Source organism: Cololabis saira, chromosome 6 (assembly GCF_033807715.1).
Source record: "Cololabis saira isolate AMF1-May2022 chromosome 6, fColSai1.1, whole genome shotgun sequence".
NCBI lineage: Eukaryota > Metazoa > Chordata > Actinopteri > Beloniformes > Belonidae > Cololabis > Cololabis saira.
In genome coordinates this window covers 16,302,973-16,329,913 of record NC_084592.1, presented here as the reverse complement: position 1 = coordinate 16,329,913, position 26,941 = coordinate 16,302,973, and the positions used below count along the sequence as shown (strand labels likewise).

The 26,941-nt window shown below is 41.8% G+C and overlaps 1 protein-coding gene across 1 annotated transcript; it reads left to right on the top strand.

Annotated features, from left to right (window-relative positions):
• Positions 1–1,139: 1,139 nt before the first annotated feature.
• On the top strand, positions 1,140–26,017 carry LOC133446415 (vang-like protein 1). Its single transcript, XM_061724437.1, has 9 exons — positions 1,140–1,273; positions 7,184–7,431; positions 8,598–8,766; positions 15,526–15,954; positions 19,034–19,209; positions 19,821–19,954; positions 21,404–21,554; positions 23,567–23,801; positions 24,470–26,017. Exons 2-9 carry the CDS (start codon positions 7,364–7,366, stop codon positions 24,728–24,730), a joined length of 1,623 nt encoding a protein of 540 aa, XP_061580421.1. The 5' UTR covers positions 1,140–1,273; positions 7,184–7,363; the 3' UTR covers positions 24,731–26,017.
• Positions 26,018–26,941: the final 924 nt, after the last annotated feature.

Here is a 26,941-nt window from a genome sequence, read left to right as displayed (position 1 = left end):
GGCTCAAATTAATTACAAAATGGGGACTACGGCACAAACAGAGCCCTTTTACCCGTGTACTCGGTAATTGGTATTATTCAGAGGATTCAAGAAAAATATTTGTTTGATTTTTTTTATGCAACTGAAACAATTAGAATCACTTAATGATGTTTTAAACAAAATTGTAATGTTTTCTGTAAATAGTTGTATCTGTTTTTATTGGGTTCTTGTTAAACATGAACCTTCAAATCACACCTTCTGATATGTAATCAATTCATAAGAAATGTCCCTGTTAGTATATATATATATATATATATATATATATATATATATATATATATATATATAATGTATCTTATATGTTGTTTTTTTATATTGATATATAGATATAATCTTTTTTTTAGCACACACATATATATATATATATATATATATATATATATATATATATATATATATATATATATATATATATATATATATATATATATATATATATATATATATATTACATTTAATAATGTATGTATGTATATACTATATATTTAGTAAATTGGAAACACCCCAAATTTCTCTTAAACGATTTTCTAATTTATTTAAAAAATATGTATCTCTGTGAATTGGGTAATTTTATAAATTTTTCAATTAATTAATTAATTTTTTTGATGTAATTTGTTTAGTTGTATGAAACATTATTATTATTATTATTATTATTATTATTATTATTATTATTATTATTATTATTATTATTATTATTATTATTATTATTATTATTATTATTATTATTATTATTATTATTATTATCATTATCATTATTATTATTATTAGTTTGATTCTGGGGTGCAAAGGTTTCAGAAATGTACGAATCAAATATCTTGATAGATAGATAGATAGATAGATAGATAGATAGATAGATAGATAGATAGATAGATAGATAGATAGATAGATAGATAGATAGATAGATAGATAGATAGATAGATAGATAGATAGATAGATAGATAGATAGATAGATAGATAGATAGATAGATAGATAGATAGATAGATAGAGAGGACTGAAAGTCAACACCAACACACTCGTTAAGGACGACCTCTTGCGGACCACAGAAGAAACAAATCTCATTGGAGCGCAGATGAGAGCGTTGCACATCCACGCTGCCTGCTGCCTCCCTCCCTGGTCCTGCAGCCACAATGGCCTCGCTCGTGTGAGGGTCTGGTGTCTGCAGAGACGCTCCTCCAGCAGCGGCCGCACTGACCAGGACACACACCTGGACCAGGACACGATCCCGAGCCTAAGGTAGGGGAATGGATCTGCAGCGCGCTGCTGTGAGGGGAACACACCCGGACTGGGAGTAGCCTGTTTTTAGGGAAAATGGGGAAAAAAAGGAAGAAAAAAATACAGACGAATTGCAGATGAAGTTATTTGCTGCCGTCGCGTCGTGGATTTTTTTTTTCTATTTTTTTCTGTCTCTTTGCCTTGGAGACAGGTGTGGCCTTATAATGTGTTTTTATTTTAGGCGCAACCATCTTTTTCTTTTTTTTTTCTTTTTTTTTCTACAGTTCAAATGCTTATACATATATTGAACCGTGATCAGAATGAGCAGCATATCTGCAGCGGTTTTAGACCTTGTAGGACGCAGTGGGTGTTCGGGTCTGAAGGCTGGTTTATGGTTCTGCGTTAAATCGACGCAGAACCTACGCCGTAGGCTCTGCGTCGATTTAACGCAGAACCATAAATCAGCCTTCAGTCAGGAGATGCGGCCGCCGCTGCAGGGCGACGCTCCGCATCGCCATCACCAGCAGCATCAGCAAATGTCTGCAGGGCATCACAGCTGGATGAGACGCCGACAAAAACCCCGCTTCACGTGTCTATTCTGGAACTAACAGAGTCCCCGATGCTGCAGAGAGACCTCCGTTCATCATCCATTATTGAGCAGTGCTGACAGACAGGTCCTGTGCAGGAGAGGCAGGACACTGTGAAGTCAGGGAAACTTTTGATAAGATGAGTCATTGCAGGGTGAGGATATCAGTTCCAGCCAGAGAGGATCAAAAGAAAAACATTCTTGGTGGTGCTTTTGCCTTTGTTCTCTTTAAAATCATGTTTTCTGACTGGCTGGACACGATATGAGGGATGTAATGAGACATAGAGCTACCTTGAGGCCAAAGAAGAGCTTGGATGGTGTAACGTGACACATTAAGGTTTACTGAGACAGAAAAGCACTTTAAGTAAGAATGCACTGTAGTAGCATGTCCATAACCCCACACCATCCTTCCCCTTTTTTCTACTGTGCTTTTATTTAGTTCCACATGAGCAACTCCGAAGGGGCCCAAAGTTTGCATTCCAGAGACCCGTGTCAAGTCTTACAGATCTCCTCTTACTCTGTGGGTGTATGTGTGGGTGTGAGGGAGCAGCAAGGTGGGAGAAGCCGAGCCTCAATCAGAGGTCAAGAGTTTGCTGTCTGCTCAAGTCTAACAGAATGAGACAAACAATGATATGAAAACCTGGTCGATTAGAAACGCGAAATAAGGAAAAGGCTTGTTTCTTTGTTAATTATAAGGTTTAACGATTGAATTCCTCCTAATGATATAATTATGCAACGGGCAGGTGTTTCTCTAGGTTAACCTAAGTCCTCAGAGGGATTGGGGACTGTGTTTTCTATTAATAACTTTGGCAACCCCTCCCTTATACTCATTACACAGAGCTGCTGTAGCCTTTGTTTGATTTCACAGTGGTTTTAACAAGCTTAGTGAAGAGTGTTACTCATGTTTTGCTCTGCTTGTTGTGTGTCCGCTAGCTGCCAAACTCCAAAGAAATGCCTTTCAGTGCGGTGAAGCAGCATCCTGCTGGAACCGGGAACTGGTTCGGGACTCAAATGTGTCTCTTTTCTTTGTTTTTTCTTGTAACAAATTAAGAATTATTGATATTTAAATTTTCAATTTGATTTGAAGAGAGAGGGGGGGACAGAATGATCAAATCCGACCAAGTTGAAACAGCAGATGTTGACAGAATAGGCTAAGATGAACCTTTCTAATATGCTATGTATTATATAATTTGCAGATAAGAGTTTAGTGGTGAAATTGCGAAACAGCCAGCTGCTGCATCTCACAGATTATGGCATGATGCCACCAGAGCAGGGTGTGTTAGAAGGAAGGAAGGAAAGCAAGGCACAATGGCTAATGGATGTGAGGGAGGGCATGGATGCCATGGTAACCAGGCCTCAGCATGCGCTCTGGATGAGGCATGAGACTGATCTGTGCCATTTAGGGTGCCAAGACACCAGACACTCCAAAGAAATCGGTTTCTTTGGCCAGTTCGAAGGACAAATGTCTTTGCATCGAAGATCATATTTGCCAGTCATATCCTCGTGTAGCCCAATGCATATATATTTGTTGCTTGACCGAAGTCTACTTTGCTTTTCCTTCAGAATAAAAGAAAAGGATGAGGCGTTAGCGCTTTATATATGCGAGCATCTCCGGCCTGCACATACGTAATTACATTAGCTCCTACTGTGCAGCTGCCTCCGTCCGCTAAACAAACACATTAATGACTGTTTGTTTTACATTAGTGTCAGTTTCTGCCCTTGTGAGTCGCTGCTCTGTGCAGCCGAGCAGAACGATGTGCAGCGATGCCACTTCGCCTCACTAGAGAATGTATCTCCGACACAGACTCCCTAATGCAGGACTGCTCTGAACGAGCTGACTCACAGTAAGCAGGCTGCCACACATTTCCGGTTTCACATTTTTATTCCCATATGCTTTATTCATAGTTATCCTGGGTGTGTAACTGATAGTTTTTCTTTCCCCGTGGCAGCGATTTTCCACATGGCCTGGTTCACTGTGTCTCCTCATGCTCATCTTGTGGATGAGTGGCTCCTCAATGGGGTCTTCTTGGCCCACATAGCACGGCCACACGCCCCGAGATCAGCACTCAGGGGGTTAATGGCTTTCATTCAAATCATCGGGCTAATTCATTTAGCCATACGCGCGCTGGATTGGATGAGACACTATTGTTTGATGCTGGTATTCTCTCACAGTGCCACCCCCACCTTCGCTCTCGCTCTATCTCTCTCTCTGCCTCTCTCACACACACACACACACACACACACACACACACACACACACACACACACACACACACACACACACACACACACACACACACACACACACACACACACACACACACACACACACACACACACACGTGTATCGCACAAATTTACTCTCAGCGAGGGGTGATTGATTGTTGCTCTGAGATGGGGCCTCCTGCCTCCTGTGTTGCCACGGCAACGGTGGATGCTCCAGATGTGCGTTGGAAATGAGATATATGACTTTGGGTTTAAAATGGGACGCTGCACCCTCGTCTTTGACTGCAGTGATTAACGCGTTGGAGCACATTATCCACTAAAGCTAAATACAGCTCCGACATTATGTTCCTGTTCTTTTCAGGGGCACAGGTGGTTTCACAGGTTGAGATTGGCATCTCCTCCAAGCAGTTTTTTCCTCAGACTCCCTGTACAGAAGAAAGAGACCAATCAGGGTGTTTATCTGACACGCACACAAATACTCTATCTTCAATTTCCTTAATAGAAAATCTTTAATTTCTCATCTAGAGAAGGGACATTTCTCATGATGGGTTGCTGAAGGACAGACTTACAAACCTGTCCTTGTGCTCAGAGGTAAATGTGTTTTTTCTAGTTGAATGTGTTGCTCAGAATTAATTATTAAACCGATTAAATTAGATTCCAAAATCACAAGAAAAGAGCTGCTCTCTCTGATCTCAGACGCTTGGGAGACAATGAGTCACATGTAGGAACAACTTAACTGATGTGAACAGGGTGAACAATTCGATTCAGCTTTATTTATAAAGCGCCAAATAAAAACAAATGTAATCTCAAAGCACTTCAACAATACAGCACAACTTGTTCCAAAGTAGTCCAATTAATATAAAAACCAATATCATAGCAATAGTAATTATTGCATCGCTACGGGTGCCAACAGATTACACCAAAAACTTGTCTTTGATGCAATCCCCCATCCTGAGCGAGCACCAGGGGACGAAGATACACAAAACAAAGCAATAGTTGAATAGTAGATGTAGAATTTAGAGCAATATCGTCGACATTTTCAAAACTAGGTTAAAAGCCAAAGAATAAAAAGATTAAATGTGACTTAAACAGAAGCGGCTCAGCTTGCCCGGGATTAAAAAGTGAAATAAAATAACCTAAAAGAGTTTCAGGGCGACGACTGAAAATCACATCTTTTATCTTTGGGACGACATCAGATATCCAGAATATCTGTGATGTGTGGAAGAAACCAAATACGCCAGGCTTGACCTAAACATTCCTTCTCCATCTTTGTAAAACTAAATATTACCCAATATAACATAGATTTAAATGTACTGCACTGTTATTCATTATTAAAATGCAGCGGTCTCCTGGAATTTGCTGGTTGTTGGCCATAATTTTCCCTAAAATGTGATCTGACCTTAATCTCAGTCACAATAACAGACAAACATACTGGTCTTAAGATGGCAACACTGAAAATTACAATGCCTTCTGTTTTTTGTTCGAGCACATTTATTACAAATACCACAATGCTGCTGGGAAAATTGTTCATTAGATTCACAAGAAATTATAATAAATAAAGAAATGTTATCACAGAAGTCTGACCCAAAAAATGCTGGACAGACAATTAAAATAAGACTCTTTGAGCGTTGAACTCCACAGTTTAGTATGAAATAGTTCTCTGTGTTTAACAGGTTTAAGAAGCTGTTGTTTAACACGTCTATTTAACATGTTTTCCATTTCAATGAATTTTTGTTCCTCCGACTTAAATGAAAATCAGGCACATATCTGTGTCTTCCTCTTCCTATAATGATCTCCACGGCATCCACATCCTAATCTGTATGTGCTGATTTAATGTTTGCATGCATCACCGGCTCCAGAGACAACAAATAGCTTGTAAATGAACTGCAGAATAATTCCTGTTAGTAAATAGAGACGGTGGCTGGGGAGGCTTATTGGCAGTTGGTTGTCAGGACAACAGCTGGGAGACAGACAGGGTGTAGATTAAGGTCTAAATGAACGGTCATGCACGATGAAGCAGTGACACATCCTCCTGCATGCATCCTGACAGATGCAGTTGCAGCTCGTGATGTCACCAAGCAGAAGTGGATCACTGGGTATCCATGTAAAATTAGTAAAAAAATACATTAATATTGTATCTAGCACAGAATAGCTTAGAACTAATTTGGTTAAAGATGCACCAGGGTTTTTTTTTTTGTGGGCTTATGTGTTTAACACACCAGGAGGGATTTAGTTAGTGGATATTTTGCCAGCTAATTAAAGTATTTTTAGAGTATGTTTAAAGTAGTTTAATAGTTCATGCCTTTAATGAATAGTTAAAGACCTGATGATTTATTTCTTTAAACCAGATTTATGGTCACAGGGAACAGGCTTTGAAAGGAATTGAGGCCTATATTTTTGAGGTGCAGGATGTCAGAAAATGCAGTCAAACTGAAAGAGAGAATCATTTTCAGTGTACACCACATGATAATTAATGCTTTTTTGTTTCATGTTTCATTTTTTGATACATGATTATTTTAGCACATACTTCCATAACTTCTGATATAATCCTATGAATTCTCAACATGTGAAGCGCCGAATGTGCTTGTTTACACTAAACTCCCTGATGTTTTTGTGGGATTCTGCCACTTAATGTCCTGGAAAGTCTCCCGAGATGCATTTATTCTTGTTTACAAGATTGCTCTGGCAGAAGTCTGACGAAAACACACGCATATAAATCATTTAAGAGCTATATAAAGACGTCTTGGCTGTTTTTAAACCGTGACTTCATAATGAATCATGTTTTAATTGTGACGCTTGAATGCCTGGTTTTACATCAGTGTTTCCAAATAAAGTTAGTCTCGTAAATTATTCCACTTTGAGCGAGCAGAGAACAAAAAAATACGTTTTTTTTCAAGGTCAGAGTCTGAAGATTATTTTATGTAGCCCAAATAAACAATAACCACATCCTGCCACTTTGAGAAAAGCATGAAATGTGGACACATTTTTCTTCAAAGCTGTGCACAGAAATGCAGAACTCTGTCTTGCATCTGTAAAGTATTCGTTAGAAGTTGTCAACTACTTTCAGTAGAAAGAAATGTTTAAAAACCCAGACGACATTCTGTCTCTTCGTCTCTCAGGTTAAAGTGGCATCTGAAGCAGCTCTCTGGGGGCAGCCGTCAGTCATCGTGAATTCTTGAGGTCCTGTCTCTATAGCAACCCATTCCTGCTCCTGAGCTCTGCTGCCAACCAGCCCTCTCTGCCACGCGACAGTCACTGCTCGTCCTCCTGCCAAATCAGCCGCTCCGAGTCGTGTCAGGATGGACACCGAGTCGACCCACTCTGGCTACTCCTACTCCAGCCGCTCCGGGAGATCCAACCGTCACGGGTATGTTTCCTGCCTGCTGGCGTCTCCGTTTGACTGTCAGCTTCTCTGGCACATCCTCACTCACTGCACTTCTGTGAGGTATTTTTTACTACTTTTTGGTTCATGTTGAGTGTTGGTTCAGGTCCAGTAGACGAGAGGAGAGATGGACAGGGAGTTGGAACCAGTACACGATTGAGATGGATTAGGGTCATCACATGATCTGTTCTGTACATGATTTTTTTTTTTTTATGTTCTGCGAGTTTTCTCCCAGACGATCAATATCCCTTATTTCCCAACAGCTTTTTACCTAGTTGTTCGAATCGATTATCAAGATTTGATTCGATCCGATTCGATTCCGATATTGATTTGGGTTAGTGTTATTAAAACTGTTTTTTGAGCTGTTGCATGAATTATATGACTGTAGTTATGCAAAATATTACTACTAGTATTATATTGAGATTAAACAGCAAGTATTGGCAGCTAATGATGCTGTAAGGACCGATCAGCTCCCAGAATGCTGATAGAACTGCTTTCAGAAACATCATGTGGGTCAGAATTACCAAACAGATCCAGGGCAGCAAACAGAGACGGATGAAATTGGTTTTATTTTTTCCCACATTCCATTTTTATTTGTTCCATTTTCGGTCTATTTTGGTTTTTAATTTTTGAGCATTTGGTTTTTAGCATTTTTTGCAAATGTAACCCCAAGACAGTATATAAAGTAATGAAATATAGACAATTTATGCAATTATAACCTAACACTTTAATGTTTTCATATCTTTCAACATATTTAAAGGCAAAAACATGGCACCAGTTATTCTAGTGTCCAACAAAACATTCCTTTTTTGGGGATAAACAAAAAAATTACCAAAAGTTGTAATGTTTTAGGAATAAATATGAGAATCGATTTAGAATTGGGAAATCGATTTTTTCAACACAGGCCTAAAAGCAAGTTAAAGTAATCATTTGGACGTCGAATTTAAAAAAAAATGTAAATCTTGGATGAATTCAACGATTTAACTTATTTCTTAGCTGTAGCTTTTGTAGAAAAATCTCAATGTTGGCATTTACACATTTATTTGAGAAGATGGAATTTAAGAATACCTCTAAATCCATCCAAATTCCCATTTAAGTCGACTTTTCCTGTGCAAATCCCTCAGTGTGTGCCTTTGTGGTGGTTTTTCTAGAGAACGAAGCCGCGAGCGGCACAAAGCCAGCAGCAGCAAAGACAGCCGCTCCGAGAGGTCTGTCGTCATCAACCCCCCCGACACGCCATCCCAGGACTCCCCCGTCCACAACGGAGAGCCGCTGCCTGGAGAACCCACGCCAGCGGCCGATCAGGGGGATGAGGCCCAGGTATTTACTAACAATTATAAAGTGTGTCGACCGAGCTGGAAACTGTGGTGCTGAGAAAACGGTTGTGTGTGTGGCTGGGTTACTCTGCATAATCACATTAGCTGAGCACAAACCCAGTAATCCGCGTATGAACTTTGCATCCTAACCTCGTAAACCCGAATTCCCACACAGCTGACTGCCTACCGCCTTACATAAAACAACAATGATGACACCGGATCAAATAGGTCAAGGGATTAGCGTCCCTCCTGTAAGCATGGCTGGATTTGTAGGTTATGTTCAGTGCTGTGTTGCTGTTTGTGTGTCAAGCTGAGTTTAGCTGCCATGCCTGATAGCTCATAAAAAGAGTCAAATGTAGAACAACGTGAAGAAAAATGCCTCTGAAAGTCGCAGTAGATGTTGGTGAAGTCAGAGCTTCGGGGACTGGAGATGCTGTCGAACGCTGTGAAGAAATGCTTTGATATCTGGATGCTTGCTTGCAGAAACAAAACTGGAAACGGTTATCATGTTTCTGTCCCTGAGTGATGAATAGGATTTATCAGCGCTGGGAGAGCGCCAGGTGTTTGAGTAGTAAGCTGTCTTTAGCCAAACTGATAACCAATGAAAATTAATGAGATTTGAAAAGTGATTTGAAGTTGAATTAAAAAGCCTCCAGATCAGACATTTTGTCCAGTGACTCGGCTCAGAGTCCCCCATCTGGCAGGAAAGCAACATTCCTCACATTCCTCACTGGCAGGTGATTATCAGTTTGTAGCCTGCATCCATTGTCAGCAGTGTAAGGTAATCTTGCCTTTGTGCCGCGTTCGTGCCCTCCAGAAGAATGCGTCCAAGCGGCGCTGCCATCGCCATCTCTGCCGCGGCCGCCGAGGTCCACTTGCAGCCCCGTGCTTCCTGGAGTCTCTCACATTCGCTGGCAGAACCGCTGAAGCGCTGAAGCGCTCGCTGGTCTCCGGCTATGAGGGATGTTCTCACAGTCGGAGATTAGCTTCAGTTTCCAGCCAAACAGCAGTTTGGGGAAAAGTGATATGAATAATCCTCTGTGTTTACATGCATGACATAGGGACACGGTGTGTGTGCGAGCATGTGTGTGTGTGTGTGTGTGTGTGTGTGTGTGTGTGTGTGTGTGTGTGTGTGTGTGTGTGTGTGTGTGTGTGTGTGTGTGTGTGTGTGTGTGTGTGTGTGCATGAGTCATACAGGGACTGTTACTGAGTGTCCATGCTGCTTTGTGAGAGACTTTAGTGCCAGAGGGCAGCAGCTTCGGTTTCCTCGCAGTGTTGACTAAAATAACAGCCAAAAGCATGTGCAAGGTTTCTCTTGTTTTAGCACATCACTGCCTTCTTCTTTAGCTTTTTGCTCGTAATTTGATGTAAAAACCCCAAAAACGTCCTACACAATAAAAGAATTCAGTATATTGAAGGAAACCTACATTTCAAACATTTGGTCTCGCAGCTTCGATATTTCATTTCAGCTTTTACGTGAACACACATTCTGACGCCACGGCCGTGTCCAACACAAACAATCCCTCAGGAAAATGTCGTTTAAAACCCAGTCAGGCCAGTGAGGCCGAGCCATTGTGCTTTGTATTTGGCAAGCTGTTTCCTTTTTGTCGTCGGGCTTTGTGATGGAGAAACAGGCCTGATCATAATCCACACTCACTCCCTGCCAGACGAAAAGGCTGCCAAGCAAGTGCTCGGCCGTCACCTCGTTTTCTGCGTCATTCTCTCTCTCTTTCTCCCTCTCTCTCGCTCTCTCTCTGTCTCTCTCTCTCTATCTCTCTCTCTCTCTCTCTCTTTCTCTCTCTCTCTCGGCCGACTGATCAGTGCAACATCAGTCCTCAAGATTCCGCAACAAAACCCTATTCTCTGGTTATAACAGTGTAATATCTCCCTCAGACTCGTAGTTAAAGGATTGACGTACAGGTATCGATGGTTTCAAAGGCATACACAGTTTTGTTTGAAGGATACCAGTATTTGTCATGTTTTTTCGTTCCATCTTTGTTCTCCTTCAAACTCGTCAGAAATGTTCTGCTGGATTCAAATCATTCAGTTTCAAATTAATTATTATGTTATTTGTTTTCATCTTAACCCTTGTGCTGTCTTTGAGTCAAGGAAGGAGGAAGAGAAGGAAGGAAGGAAGAATGAAAAGAAGGAAAGAAAGAAAGAAGGAAGGAAGGAAGGAAGGAAGGAAGGAAGGAAGGAAGGAAGGAAGGAAGGAAGGAAGGAAGGAAGGAAGGAAGGAAGGAAGGAAGGAAGGAAGGAAGGAAGGAAGGAAGGAAGGAAGGAAGGAAGAATGAAAAGAAGGAAGGAAGAATGAAAAGAAGGAAGGAAGGAGGAAGGGAGAAAACAAGGAAGGAAGGAAGGAAGGAAGGAAGGAAGGAAGGAAGGAAGGAAGGAAGGAAGGAAGGAAGGAAGGAAGGAAGGAAGGAAGGAAGGAAGGAAGGAAGGAAGGAAGGAAGGAAGGAAGGAAGGAAGGAAGGAAGGAAGGAAGGAAGGAAGTGATCTGGGAGGCTTGTTTCAGTACATCTAAAGGAATTTATGATGTCACTTACATTAAAGACACCGTTTCTATTTATTTAATAAAAACTAAGTTCTCCAGATGATTCAGTAGTTTGTAAATCCACCTTTATGAATGTAAAGGTGTCTTCGGCTTTGTTTACGCTCTACCAGTTTTATTTCTCCTCGCTTTTGTTCCTGTATTTCATTTTCATGATACATTCTTACTCGACTATTTGGTTTTGATTCATGAGGTGACACCTTTACGGGATATTTTACATGCATATATTTGTTTTGGTCATAAAATAAACGCTTAGCTTAAATTACACAAATTACACATTTTCACATGTAACTAGCTGTGAAAGGACTATTCCACATCCATGCTCAGGTAAAATGACATATTTGTGTCTATTTCTGGTCTAAAAATGTTTAATGATGCCAGTTGTTCACAGATCCTGTTATCAGGTCCTGAACCTGGCAAGTGGGGGTTCATTTAAGAAAGAAATGGAAACAGAGATGTGCACAGAGTAGAAACGACTGGACGCTAAATGGTGCTGAAGTTACCGCTGGATTACCAGGCTGATGTGTAGTCTCACTCGTTTACGCACAGGATGAAATACCTCTGCACACCACGCCTCCTCAGCCCTCCTTCTCTCTTCTCCTCTGCTGCTGTACATCAGCACAGTGCACATCAGCCGCTGCCAACCCCCTCTCACTGACTTCCCTCTTTTCATCCCCGCTCATCTTCTGGCTCCCGTTGGCATCCCCTCCTCCAGCGAGGCTGAGTTAATTGGCTGTTAACTGCAGTGGAAGACACAATTGCTATTCATGTTGCGAGTTTATTTCACATTTCATCTCCAGCAAAATATCACCAATGCTCACTGATTCCGTAAATGTTCATTTTCTCCTGCAATGACCCGGTGTGCAGTGGGGTAGGAACACCCTAGACAGGTGAGCCATAATGAGACCGTCTGCCGTCTGGTTTCTCTGCAGCTCCTCTGCAGTCTGGGTGTTTCTAGCTGTTGTGCTGAGCTGTATGTCTGTGCACACACATTTGAAGATATAAGGGCTTTTTTTTTTCCTCCTGAGCATCTCATTTTTCGAGCTCTCTGCAGCTGCCGCACCTGTCACTGGTTGTCGTCGGCACAATACCGTAACACACTTGGGGGATGTTGAATAGTTAATTAGCTGAACAAATTAATGACAGGCAGACAAAAAATAAATATGTCCTTCCAGTAGATGTCTTGAATGTATTCTCTGGGTGTCTCTATGTTGAAAACATTCATTCTTAGAAGAGGCATGACTGTTCACGAGAATAAGATAAAAAAAATGACTGTAATTTGCATTGATGGGCAAGGAAAGCTGCAGCTTTTGTTGTCTTGTTGTGGGGTGGGTGTGTGTGTGTGCTGTTTCACGTTGCCGTGTGTGTGTGTCTTCCAGGTTGAACCTTACTCTATCCTGTCAGCCCGCATTTCTTCATCTGGATTTTAAAGGCTTGACATAATGAGGCACAGCAACAACAAAAAAATCCGACATCTATAAAAAGCATGAAGATTATGTTGTCTTCATAGTGCATAAAATATCTGGTTCAAATGGGGAGTAAGTTCAGGTAGTTGTTTTTTTTTCTCTTGTGGATTTGTCCCTCTGTAATCACATGAGTTGGCTGAAGTTGGTTGGAGATGTCCTTCATCCCTCTGACCTGTTTTACAGCCATTTTGATCGTGCCAGTGACTGTAATGTCTTTATTAGAGCTTACAAGTTCTGTACAAGCCCAATTCAGCTAAATTAATCATAATCTAACGTATAATGTTAATTCCTAAAATGTCGACTTGCTAAAGATAGAAACAGATTGCATTAAATTTTCAATCTGATTCTGCACGGCGTTGCGAAGGACACTGAAGAGACCACCAGTAGAGCCAGGGTCAGCTCGGTTTCCTGTCTGTCATCTCCGATCTGGGAGGGTTGAGAAGACAGGATAAAGTGGCAAACACACTTCAAAGATTCCAGGTGAACTATACCTGCTGCAGCTGAAAGAATCAATGGACGAGGTCACAGTTGAGGGCAGTAATGATGACGTAAAGACACACAGAGTTCGGTGCATCTCTGGAGGCGTCCCGCCGGTCTAGGCTTCAAAATGCATGACTAAAAGTACTGCTCAGGGTCACCCACGCAAGTCTAAGAGCTGTAAAAAAGCATTTCCCTAAACCCTCTTTACCTTTTTAAGGGTAGCCTAATGTGGGTGCAGTCATGGTATCTGAATACCAGCTCCCATCTTGTTGGGTTGACAGTTTCACAGTGTTGGGGAACAATATGCAAAAGTCAAAACTAATGTTAAAATATCAGTTTTGGCCTCATTTGATTTCTGATGGGAAACATGATGAAAGTCTTCTGTTCCTGCTGTCAGCAAAAACCAGCTAAATAATTCTGGTTGTCTCTTCTGACAACTGCATATCACTTCTTGCACCATGTTACACATCAGTAACAGCGACACAAGCTCACAGCTGGAGATACAAGCAAAGATATGGCTTTATAAAGGTTACTGAACCTCCATGGCTATAGGGACGCCAGCTGAGCTAATGATCTGCTTTAACAGTTTCATCTGGGGACTTCCAACCTGATTGACACTTACCTGTAGTATATTAGCACATGGATGTGTCCAAACTGACAAAGTTCGCAATTAGCGGAAAATAAATAGATATTTGTGTCGATGTGCATGTAAATTTGACATAATACTTTTACGTGTAACATATAATTATGCTTGTGTTTGTTTTCTTTCTTCTTTAATGCAAATTAAGTCTCTCTCTGTTGCAAACAGCTGCGTGCAGACATTAAAATGACTCCGTGACTCTTCTTTTGAAGCTTTTCTCAGAGTTGCCATCATGTTTCATCTCTGAATGTGGTATAAAAAAATAACCATATTTGCTGTCAATTAGTAAATTATTATAATCAATTAAAAGTGGTTTGATCATAAACTGAATGTTTAAAGTATCTTTACTCTCTAAATACAAAAGCCAGACGTTAGGACATTGTATTTTTTTATTATTGTTACTTTTTCTGTGAGAAAAGGGCTATAATCAGAATCAGAATCATGTTTATTTGGCCAGGTCAGGTCAGGCAAGACATGGAATTTGACTCGGTTATTTTCCCTCACTCTACAGTAAATAGGTAATAGACAAATGACAGCTCTTAGAGAGCGAAACACCGTGGCGACCATGCGTGACGCCATCTTGGAATATTTTTTTTTTTTTTTACCTTGTCTGCACACATATTAATGATTGATACCATGCAGGTGAAAAACCAAAGGCATATATATGTGCATTATTGCTATATTTAATATATATACATAGATATACGCATACATATGCATACACATACATAAATATACACTTACAAACCCAGTGAATTTTTTTTTTTTTTGGTGGAGGAGGGGGGTGAGATCCACTGCCAATCCAGGAAACAGGAACACACGTCAAGCACTGGAAATCTGCAACAAAAACCACAAACCACAAACAACCCCGCCCCGCCACCCGCGAGACCTGGGGCCGACAAGGAAGAACCCGGAACCCAGGCCACCAGTAACCCCACAGAGGGGAGAAGTAGGAGGGAGGCAACCCACCGCCAGCGATACCGCATTCTCACCGCACACAGACGCACAATCACGCACCGTTTCCCCCTCCCCGGGGGGGTCCAGCACCACCAGAAGGCACCCCAGGCTGCACGGCGAGCCCCGCCAGGCCCGGGCATCACGACCCACCTATCTCAGGCTATCTTGGAATAATAATAACTGAAAAGCAGCTTTACAACAGTAGTTGTTCCTTCCAAGGTCTTTGTTTTGTAAGTGTCTTTTATTTTGTTTTGTCTCTTTTTGGTTTTTGACTTCTTAGCGCTGGTTTGCTCGAGCTATTTTGCTTTACAACAGTGACATCATCTAAAAATGTAGTAGGAGTTGAGGCTTTTCTGGAGCCCCGGTCATGATGCTTGGTGAAGGAAGCAGCCGGAGGCGCGTTCTTCTGGGATTATTAGTTAGCATTAGTGCAGCCTGGGTCAGACAGCAGAAATGATCCAGTCTAGAAATGACTGGAGGTTTATTTCTGGGGAGACAGCAGCTCACTTGGATTTAAAGCTACATTAAAACCAGAAGTGTTAAAAGCCTGGCAGAATGAAGAATAAATCTCCTGCTAAGCGAAAACATGAAGTCGATGGTCCAGTAAACATGTGAGATCAGCTAGAAACAGCTGTCTTTTGTCTTTCTCTTCATTTTCCCTCCCAGGATGATAACTGGGGAGAGACCACCACAGCCGTGACCGGGACGTCAGAGCTCAGCGTCTCCCAGGAGGAAGTGGTGGGTCTGGGGAAGCAGATACAGGACCGGACGCGGGACTTTCGCCGCTATCTGCCCCTGGCCGTGGGCTCGTGTGTGGGGCTGCTGGTGGTGGCGACGCCGCTGGTCTTCCTGCTGCTGCCGCCGGTGGTGTGGCCCGACAGGCTGCAGACCTGCGGCGCGGCCTGCGAGGGCCTCTTCCTGTCCATCTCCTTCAAGCTCCTCATTCTGCTGGTGGCCATCTGGGCCTTGTTCCTGCGGCCGGGCCGGGCCTGCCTGCCCAGGGTGTGCGTGTACCGGGCCTTCCTCACCACACTCACGCTCCTGCTCACCATGTCTTACTGGCTCTTCTACGGGGTCCGGATCCTGGACGCACAGGTGGGGTTGATTCAAACAGTGACTGTGTTTACATGCACTCAATAACCCTGTAAAACCCAAATATTGGCAATAACCCGAATTTGCACGGCCATGTAAACACCAATAACCCCTTTGAATAACCCAAGTTTTTAAAAACCCGAATATGACCCCTGGGTTACTCCTTTTAAAACCCGAATATTCGGTCATGTAAACGCCTAACAGAATATCCCCATCAAAAGGAACATGAATTTGTTTTCTGCGCATGCTCTGTTCGCAAGGAATCCTGGTCTTTTGAGTCCAGGAAGTTCTTATAAACATGGAGAAACGCAAGACCACGCCACACTTTTGGAGTGAGGAGGAGACTAATCACTTCGTAAATGTAATGAAGGATATGAACATTTTGGCATTTGTAGACGGTAGAAAGTACGGGGATAGCGAGATTTACAAGAAGGTGAGCGAAAAGTTGCGCGAAGCAGCATTTGTTTTGAATTTGGATACAGGAAGAAGAAGCGGAAATGACGGTAATTGCGTCATCACGTCCTCCCCGCGTCGCTGGTTTGATCGGGATATCCCGAATGATTAATCACGATGTATACAGGGATAACCCTGTTTGCTCACACATGTAGACGGAATATTCCGAATGTTTCAGTAACTGGAATATTAGCAATAACCCGAATTTTGACTGCATGTAAACGTAGTCATTGAGCTTTCATGTAAAGAAATAAATAAAATTTACCTTTTTCAATTTCGTTATAAAAAAATCTATGAAATTCAGTAACTAGGATGCTTCATACTTTTACCAAGTGCAGAATGTTTGCATGATGATTATTAGATCTATATTATTAGATAAAAAAATAGCGCTACTGGCTTTTACTCACATGCACAAACAAATGTACATCACCAAATCTAACTTTCTACAAAGTTTAATCATAAGCTTAATCATAAAACAACATTACTTGGCTTCATTCTTCTCATCATTCTTCATTCTACTTCAAATTTGGTGTCCTATGAAAAGATATTTGTATGTAAATTAGTTTTGCTTTTTCATTCTTTAATAAATAGAGCTTAAATTAAATAAAAGTAGTCTATGCTATAGAGCAAAGATAACCTCTATTTCCCTGTTTTACTATTTCAAAATGACTGAATGGCACAAGGAACATTTTTAATTCAAACTCGCAGGCACCAGGCACAGATTTTCATCCACACATCTCCGTTTCTTAGAGCAAAAATCCAGAATTATGAGGGCTAAATTACACATTCAAGGATTCAGGATGGTAGTCCACAAAACCTCGCTTCTCATATGTGATTGGTCAGCTTAACAAGTGTGAAATACCCCATGGACCTTTCAAGGGTGATAGTGGGTCAGTCCAGTTTGATGGCTGGATGTAGTTAATTGAAGTTCACAGCTGAAGAGCTAAATCAGTCTGAGGACGAGATACTAGTGGAAGTGGGACGATGAGACATTCTTAAAAAACTTTTGACAAATAGTATTGTTACAGCGCTCGCTGCTCTGAGCAGACGACCTCGTCTGAGAGTAATGTAAGTGTAAGTTTAACCAGTGAATAAAGGCTTTGATGAGTTCTGGACCATCATTTGGTGACCGCCATTGTGTCCTCAGCTCTTTGTACATGTTGAGCATCTTTATTTTCAAACAAAATTCAAACAGAAAGCACGACTCAAAGAGGTCAAACAAGTGACCCCGCATGGTCGACAATATGACCATGTGTTGTGGAAAAACCCATCAAATGCTCTTTAATATGTTCTTTCCAAGTAGGTGAATAACTGGACTGAAACTGAGTGTCTAAGTTACCAAGAATGAAACTTGAGAGATGATTCAGATTTCCATAGATTTAATTAAACAGTTGCATGCAAAAGGATCAAAACATACATGAGGGGTCTCGATGCAGAATGACAATGAAACAAAGGAAGCATCATGGTTTTAAATGCATAAAGGATTATTCAATTATCTTTAAGGTCAGTGTTAATCATTTTTTTAGCCGACTACCAATTTGTACATTTAGTTGGGCCAAGGCTATTATTTTGCTGCTTCCAGCAGTTTTAGTTTAATCAAGTGGCCAAGGCAAAATTTTTCATCAAGCCACGTTTATTTTTATTCACAGCTAGATTTTTATTTCCTTAATCGCTCAGTATCGATAGATCGCTGTTCCTATTAATAGTTGTCCCCCACGGAGACGAGGAAGTGGGACCCAGCTAGACTTGTACTAAAGAGCGCCTAAACCAAGACCAAGACTGGTTCAGCTCAGGACCGAGACAAAAAAAAGACGTAGTTATTTCATCATTGCGTGATTGTAGAACATCAGCACCATCCTGGTTCAGCTAGTTTCCATATGAGCTTGTATTCAACTGCAGCACAATAACACAGAGAAGTGGGTGATGATGTTGAACTCACTATAAATGTTTTCATCCATCAGCTGAGATCAGATATGTGTGGCGACTGCACTACCGCTATTTCTACACTATTGGAGGATTGACTCCAGTGCTTTTAAGGATTGACACGACTACTAACTAGTCCCAAAGTCCTCTAACAGAATAACCAGCTCCAACACCCCCCTCCACCTCAGAAAAGGAATGAATAGTAAATGTTACTGATTTAAATTGGACTTAATTTGTAGATGAAACGTGAATTTTAAATATTAAAGATACAATTATTGACTTGAAATTGCATTATTTACCATTATAGTAGCCAGATTACACCGTATATCAGCATCACTGAAATGGGATAGACCTAATGCTTAATCAATCACAACGATATGCAAATATTATTCAAAGGCCAATGATGCCATATATTTATTCAAACAAGGCCATTATAAACACAATACTGTAATTAAATACAGACACACATGCAGATGCACCAAAACATTAAATCAAATGCAAAATACAAATAGTTTACAAAACTGTATATTAACAAGAGGAAGAACTGCTGATCACCAGATTCTGTCACCTTGGTGTGTAATGGCATCTCAGTTATCCGAGTCCGAGACAAGACCAAGACAACAAAAAAAGTGGTCTTGAGACCAAGACCGGTCTGAAGAACTACAAGTGTAGACCCAGCTTTGACTCTATGCTCTCTTCTGCGCAGGACGAGGACTACCACGGCATCGTCCAGTTCGCCGTTTCCCTCGTGGATTCCCAGCTGTTTGTCCACTACTTGGCGGTGGTGCTGCTGGAGCTCCGCCACCTCCGTCCCTGCTACAGCGTCTGCGTCATCCGCTCCACGGACGGGGAGACGCGCCACTACAACATAGGACAGCTGAGGTACGAATGCAGACATACCACGCTACCGACTCCTGCTCGAGGGCAGTTCCCAACACCGACCTGGTGAAGTGTGATCACGGTCATCAAAGCGATGAAGATGAGGCTAATGCAGCTTAAATGGCTTTTTTTTTAAAGGTCAAGGCTTTACTACTGAGAAAATACATCTTATTGTTGGCGAATGAAAAAGATGAAAATACAGGACCGTCTCAGATAATTAGAATATTGTGATTTTCTGTAATGCAATTACAAAAACAAAAATGTCATACATTCTGGATTCATTACAAATCAACTGAAATATTGCAAGCCTTTTATTATTTTAATATTGCTGATCATGGCTTACAGCTTAAGGAAAACTCAAATATCCTATCTCAAAAAATTAGAATATTCTGGGAATTCTTGCAATATTTCAGTTGATTTGTAATGAATCCAGAATGTATGACATTTTAGTTTTTTTAATTGCATTACAGAAAATAAAGAACTTTATCACAATATTCTAATTTTCTGAGACAGTCCTGTATGTCTGGTTCAGGTTTCAGCTGCTGCTTTAATGTAATTGTTTTATTAATTGTAAAAAGTTGTGCTCTCTTCTCTCTCTCTCTGGTCCCACAAAGCATTCAGAGGGCTGCTCTGTCTATCTTGGAGTATTACTACCGAGACTTCCCCCTCCACAACCCGGCCGTCCTCTCCGCCGCGAAGAACCGATCTGCCAAACACCTGGCTGGGTTAAAGGTCTACAACGTGGACGGTGAGTCGGCTCGGGCGTCCCGCCGCTCCCCTCCTGCGCAACCGAGTACTTGTACCTGTGTCCTTCCTGTTTTCACCTTTTTTCTTTTCTCTGGTTCAACCGGCCTCCTGATTAGTGCGTTTTCCATCCTCATAAGTTCAATAATCAGCTTTTAAAACGAGCTGAAGACCTTTTAAAAAAGTAAAAAATCCTCACCAATACTCGGACGGGGCTTGTTTCCACAGCTCGCCTCTCTCCGTTTTTACTGTTCTCTCTAACCTCCATCCTCTGTAAAGTGCACATGTTGGGTTTCCTGCTGGATGCACTCCAAAATGCAGCAGTGCAGTGAACTTGATGTACCGCCTCCCTGCACACTTGTGCAAAAATCCTGCAAAGGCCACATATTTTACTCTTTCGTGCACTCAAAAGGATTTTTGTCCATCCATCCATTAATCCCCCCCTCCTCGCCCGCTGCAGAGCATCTCTTGCAGGGATGCACTATGGGATATGGTGTTCCTCCCAGCCCGTTCCAGCCACTCCCACCCCCTTCCCCACCACAGTGCGGTACGAGAGCCTGTAGGGGATCACGGCATTTCGATTCTTAAATAATTCATCAGAGCAGCGCTCTATCCTCACATTCTTCCACATCTTTCCTTCCTCCCGCTCAGCCCGTCTCCAGCTCTGCCTCTTCTGTCCTTTTTTTTCCCCTCCTCCCTCGTCAACCCCCCACCCTCGACTCTCCATTCCCTTTCATTCACCCACAGCCACTGCTCTTATTATAGCAGGAGTTCGTAGGCCGGCAGGCAGAAAGATGCTGACGTTGACTCATGTGTTTAGCCGAAATGTTGTCATAGTTCACCGCATCTCGTGTCTGTTTCTCACCTGGGAAACGCTCCTGCATTAACCTGCGTATGCAAATGGGGTTATTAATGATTTATAACGTTACATGACCTGCAGCTTTAACTATATTACCTCCCCCAGACTTTATTTATCCTCATGAATATGTACAACGTCTTCACAGGGAAACTGCAGGAACTCGCTGTTTTTCAAGCTCCATTAGTTTTATGGCTTCGTCACGCAAACCAGTAGAGTCACACGTGAGACACAAACTACGGTCTCTCATGTGTGAATAAAATGAATATTCAAGGCCTCCTGATGAGTAGATTCCTGCAGGGGTGTCTCTCTACGGAGAAATGAGGACACTTCCAGTGGAAAGGGACGATTTGATTTAGGTTTTTTGGTAAAAAAATGCTTCATGACGAAGACGAGCAGAAGGCCTCGGATAGGAAACGGAGACACAGTCTTCCCCATCTTCGGCATCTACATGAGATCTGAAGGCTCCGATTTAGAGGACTGCCCGTCCGTCACTAATGGGGGGCGCTTTAAGGTCAGCTGGGGCTGCTTCCTTCAGCCCAAACGATGCACTCAGTTTACGTCCGTCCTCTCTCTCCCTCTCTCTCTCTGCCGCAGCCCCGGGCAGCACGGCGGCGGCTCAGCCCAGTAATGGAAATCAGTCACGGGCCATGGTTGCAGCTGCCACCAAACGCAAGGACAACGCTCACACCGAGCTGTACTACGAGGAGGCCGACTACGAGAGGAGGGTCCGCAAACGCAGGGCCAGGTGAGTGACCTGCGAGGTGACAACACTTTTCTTCCCTACTTTACTCAGTGGCAGAGCTTGACTTTTAACCTTGGAGTGGCCAGAGGGGGCTAAAGCTATTTCAGGGGGTCCACGGACTATGACAATTAATTAGTTTCTCAAACAATCAATTGCAATCGGGGTCTCTAAATGTTGAAATGTATTAAGCACAGGAGATGAGATTTGTGTATATATAAATTTAAGTTTATTCACACTGTACAAAATGTAAAAAAACTTTTTTTGGGCATTTGTAGATGGTAGAAAGTACGGGGATAGCGAGATTTACAAGAAGGTGAGCGAAAAGTTGCGCGAAGCAGTATTTTTTTTGAATTTGGATACAGGAAGAGGAAGCCGAAATGACGCTAATTGCGTCGACACGTTCTCCGCGCGTCGCTGGTTTGATCGGGATATCCCGAATGATTAATCACCATGTATACAGGGATAACCCTGTTTGCTCACGCATGTAAACAGAATATTCCGAATGTTTCAGTAACCGGAATATTAGCAATAACCCGAATTTTGACTGCATGTAAACGTAGTCACTTACTCACTCACAAAGTTACTCACTCACGCTCACAGTTACTCACTCACAAATAGAAACACGTAAATATAAGCAGAAACCCGAATTACATGTAGACGTTAATGTGGAGCGGTCATTGGAATTGACAGTGGTGATCTGTAGATGCCATGAGATGTAACGTTAACGTGATCTTGATACCCATGGCTTGTATCAAAACGATCTCCTATCTGAACACAAAAGTGATTTTAGCCTTTTTTAAGTTCAAATTTGGCTCCAGGCACTCCAGAAAAGATAACGTCTGACACTAATTCAAATTTTCCTCTTCTTCTGTGGCGATTCTCCTTCTGCTCCTAATAAGGTGGATTACAACTCTTTGTTGTACATAGCGCCAACTACTGTACAGGAGGGACATAGCAGTCAGGCGTCACTGATATCAAAACACAATTGGCTCCTTTCGACAAGACGTGCGCGGTGCCCTGATGTGTCACTCATCTGGGGTGGCCCTTGGGGGGACCAATCAGATTTCAGTGGGGTCCAGTGCTGCCCCGGCCTCCCCTCTAGCTCCGCCTCTGCCTTTACTCATCAAAGTCCGTGTTCATGTTGCATTTGCAGACAGATGGACTGTTCAATGATCTGATCAATAACCGGCGCACCTATAATATATATATATATATAATATAGATATATGACATTTCATTAAGAAATTAACGACTCGTCCTGTGTATTTTGGGTTGGTTGCCAGACAATATCACTCTGACTGGAAGACAGAGATTATGGGTACGTTTGGCAACTACAACAGGATGTAGAACAATCTTGAGACACTGGAAGTCATTTGCTATGTGTAGTTTTAAGAAATGGATTGAACTAATGTTTAGGATGGCTACATTTGAACGGGTCACTTACAGAGTAATGGCGAGAGAGGATATCTTTAACCAAGTTTGGGGCTCGTTTTTGACATTACATTAATAGAGGGGATGTCGGATTAATTATGTGGCACTTGGTGTAATAGAAGTGATTGGTCAATTTAAGGGTCAAAACATTAGATGTAAGGCACATGTTTGTTTTGGGGATTTTTTGTCTTTTTTGCTTCTTGAATATGTTTTAATTTAAAAGAGGACAGTGAACATCATGTATGTTTATAATTTTGTGATGATATAGTTCTGTTGCAAAAATATTAATAAAAAAAGAAAGAAATTAACTACTCGGGGGTTAAGACTAGTTCAGGTTTCTATGCACGTCCTCGGCTCCTTCAGATGTGGAGTGCATATGCCCCGGGTTAGGATTAACTGCTTTAACTCTGTGTGTGTGTGTGTGTGTGTGTGTGTGTGTGTGTGTGTGTGTGTGTGTGTGTGTGTGTGTGTGTGTGTGTGTGTGTGTGTGTGTGTGTGTGTGTGTGTGTGTGTGTGTGTGTGTGTGTGTGTGTGTGTCTGTGTGTGTGTGTGTGTGTGTGTGTGTGCGTGTGTGTGTGTGTCAGGCTGGTAGTGGCGGTGGAGGAGGCCTTCACGCACGTCCGCCGCATGAAGAAGGAGGATGAGAACGCCGCACCATCAGACATCATGGACGTCCGCGAAGCAGCTCTGGCCATATTTCCCTCCATGGCTCGCGCCCTGCAGAAGTACCTCCGCACCACCAGGAGGCAGAACTGCCACAGCATGGAGAGCATCCAGAAGCACCTGGCCTTCTGCCTCGTCAACAACATGAGCCCAAAGGTCAGCACATACGGCGCCGCCGTGAAAGTGATGACGATTACCGTATTGGCCCGAATATAAGACGACCCTAATTATAAGACGACCCTCTCTTTTTCAAGACTCAAGCTTGAAAAAAGACTTTTTGAACACCAAATTAAATTTTTATACAGAAAATAATTACAGTACTTCTGAAACAAATGATTATAACAATATATTCAAGAGAAAAAACATGTTATTTTGCCTCATTCAAATCATCATCTTGAAGTTTGCATCATAACTTCTCCTCAGCTGCCGGTTAACCTCGCCGATATTCGACCCACTTTTCTCCAGATTGTCGCTACGTTTTTCCATTTTCTGTTATCTATTCTCTTATTTTCTTCTCTTTTCTTTCTTACCTCTATTTTTTATTTTTCTTCTTCGAACTACCGCTATTTTTATTTTTATTCTTCGTGACTGGGGTTCGCTTTGGCCTGGGGAGTTAAGTTCAGCATTCGCTTTAAAGATTGTGAATTGAGTTGTGAATGGGTATAATGTCTAGACCCCGAATGTAAGACGACCCCTACTTTTTCAGTCTTATTTCAATGCAAAAAACACCGTCTTATATTCGGGCCAATAGGGTAAGTCGTTGAGGTGACTTAACTTGATGGCTGTCATAACATCATGGTGAATATTTGTTTTTGTGTGTCCAGGCCTTCCTGGAGGTCTACCTGGCCCCCGGTCCAACCCTGCAGTACGGCCCCGAGCGCTGGATGGCGGATCAGTGGACTTTGGTCAGTGAGGCCTCTGTCACCAGCGGCATCAAGGAGGGATCAGAGTTCCTGCTGAGGTGTCTGGATTTCAACCTGGCCGTCACCATCAAGGGCATCCCTTACATCCGCCTGACCGAAGAGTTCATCGACCCCAAGTCGCACAAGTTTATACTGCTGCTCCAATCAGAGACCTCGGTTTAGCGGCGCCGCGGCGGACTGACGCCGCTGCTCTGGACACAGAACTGCTGCTTTTATCTGACTCAATTTTTCTAAACTGACTTTTTGTACTGTTTTTTTTTTTGTTTTTTTTGTACTTATGTGTCCGTAGTTTCCTCATAGAGTTTCCTCATCTCGTATTTGTAACGGAGGACTTCAAAGCGACAAATGACAGAAAAGAAGGTGAAAACGCGCTTGAATTTCTCTGTTTGGTTATTCCTCTATGCACTACAGATGACCTGCACCAACATCCATCCTGCTTTGTTTGCATGTGTTAGTGTGCGCCTGTGTAGGAAGGCTTGGGATTAAGGGGGAATGTATGATTATAAAAAGAAAAATGTGTGTGGGCGGTGCAGTTTTCCTTTGAGGTGTACAGTAGGGGTCTGTGTATGACGATGCCACACAAACTGAACCCTTTTTACCAGAACTACTGCTTTTTTTATTATTATTATTATTCGTAGCAGTCGTTATTTATAATCGTCCTGGATTTCAGATATATGTACAGTATTTATATGTGAATACACTTTACCCTGCTAGACTTTTTATACCAAAATCATGCATCATGCGTTTGAATGATTTATTTTTTTCTTTGCTTTTTTTTACCTTGTGGATCAACGTCGTATTGTTTTCGATTATAAATGCTGTCACCGAGGTCGTGTTTGTAAATGTCAAACAAATCACAGGAGTCCGGAGGACGAAATGCCAACAACACTGCCGCTGATTAAGGAGTCATTAGATCGTGAAGGAAAGCAACTGACTACCTGTGGTGTGTTTGTGTTCGTGCAGCTCAGAAAAATGATCTTTTGTTGGCCAGCAAAGCCATAAGCCGTAAATCTTTCATGTGAAACTTTCACCTACTGTTCAATGTCACCTTAAGGAATTAAAAATGGGTCCAAAGCTGAATTCCTTCGGCTAATAACTCCACCAACAACCTTAAATGATCTTTTAAACCAGATTCCAAGGGATATGTTGAGGTTTTAGGAAGTGCTGCACACGTTTCCTCTTAAAAATGAGTTATTAGTCTTTTTTTTTTGCAGGCAACTGTTTAAGCAAGTGTTAAAAATGATTGATGGCGTGTGAATGAACTCAGCCCGTGTCAGTATTCCTGCTGGCGGCATTTCGTGTGTTTCACTGCTGCCACCTGCCGGCCACGACTGGAACTACCGGATCAGACTGTTCATTCAAAGGAATATTTGATCTGTATTTTTAAAACATTTTGTATTTATGCGGCTTGTTGTGTCATACCTTTTTTAAAAGTGTTTTAAATGTGCTCACAGATGATCTTGCTAGATGGAGCTCTCTCCCCATTTCACTCATGGGTAGAATAGCCACCATTAAAATGATGGTTTTACCAAAAGTAAATTATTTTTTCTCAATGATACCATTCAAACCCCCTACCTCCTGGTTTAAATCGCTGGACTCAGGTGTTTCAAAATTTCTGTGGAAAAATAAAACTCCACGCATTAGTTTAAAGACATTGCAGAAATCTAAAGAATATGGAGGTTTAGAGCTACCTAATTTTCAGTATTACTTCCTTGCCAATAAATTACAGTATATTGTAAAATGGTCAAAGGATCATCCTTTAGATAGTCAATGGCTGGACTCAGAGCAAGTGTTTTGCAACGAACTAGAAATCTCAGAGGTACCATTTATTAGTCAAAGTATCAAACGTCATCAATGTTTCAAAAGCACTAATATTAGCACAACTTTATCAGCTTGGTGGGAATTTCTTAAAGTAGCTAAAATTTCACTTTTTCCATGTGACCGTACACCCATATGGAACAACCCAGACATCGTGAAAAATGATAAAAAGATGGTTAACTTCGTTCAATGGAGAGATCAAGGAATACGGTATTTACAGCACGTAATTGTAGGAGGACAGTTTGTACCTTTCAATACACTTATGGTTCAATACGGAGTTAGCAGGAGTAAATTTTTAGAGTATCAACAACTCAAGGCCATAATAAATAAAACATACAAAATTAGACAATTAGACTTACAACTTCCCGCTAAGATAATAGATTTATTAAATCTAAGCAATTTAAAGTTGTTATCAAAACTTTACAGGTTAGTGTCTAAACTGGACGAGTCAGTCTCTCTCCCGATCTCCAAGTGGGAGGCGGATCTCTCTCTGAATACCGACCAGCTTTCTTGGTCACAAATATGCTTAAATACGTTTACTATGACTAAAAACCC

Bases quoted from the DNA above. Each gene is read 5' to 3' on its own strand.
- LOC133446415 (XM_061724437.1), top strand. From the start codon at position 7,364: ATGGACACCGAGTCGACCCACTCTGGCTACTCCTACTCCAGCCGCTCC. The intron at 7,432-8,597 runs GTATGTTTCCTG...TGGTTTTTCTAG, and splicing joins GGGAGATCCAACCGTCACGG to AGAACGAAGCCGCGAGCGGC. The intron at 19,210-19,820 runs GTACGAATGCAG...GGTCCCACAAAG, and splicing joins TACAACATAGGACAGCTGAG to CATTCAGAGGGCTGCTCTGT.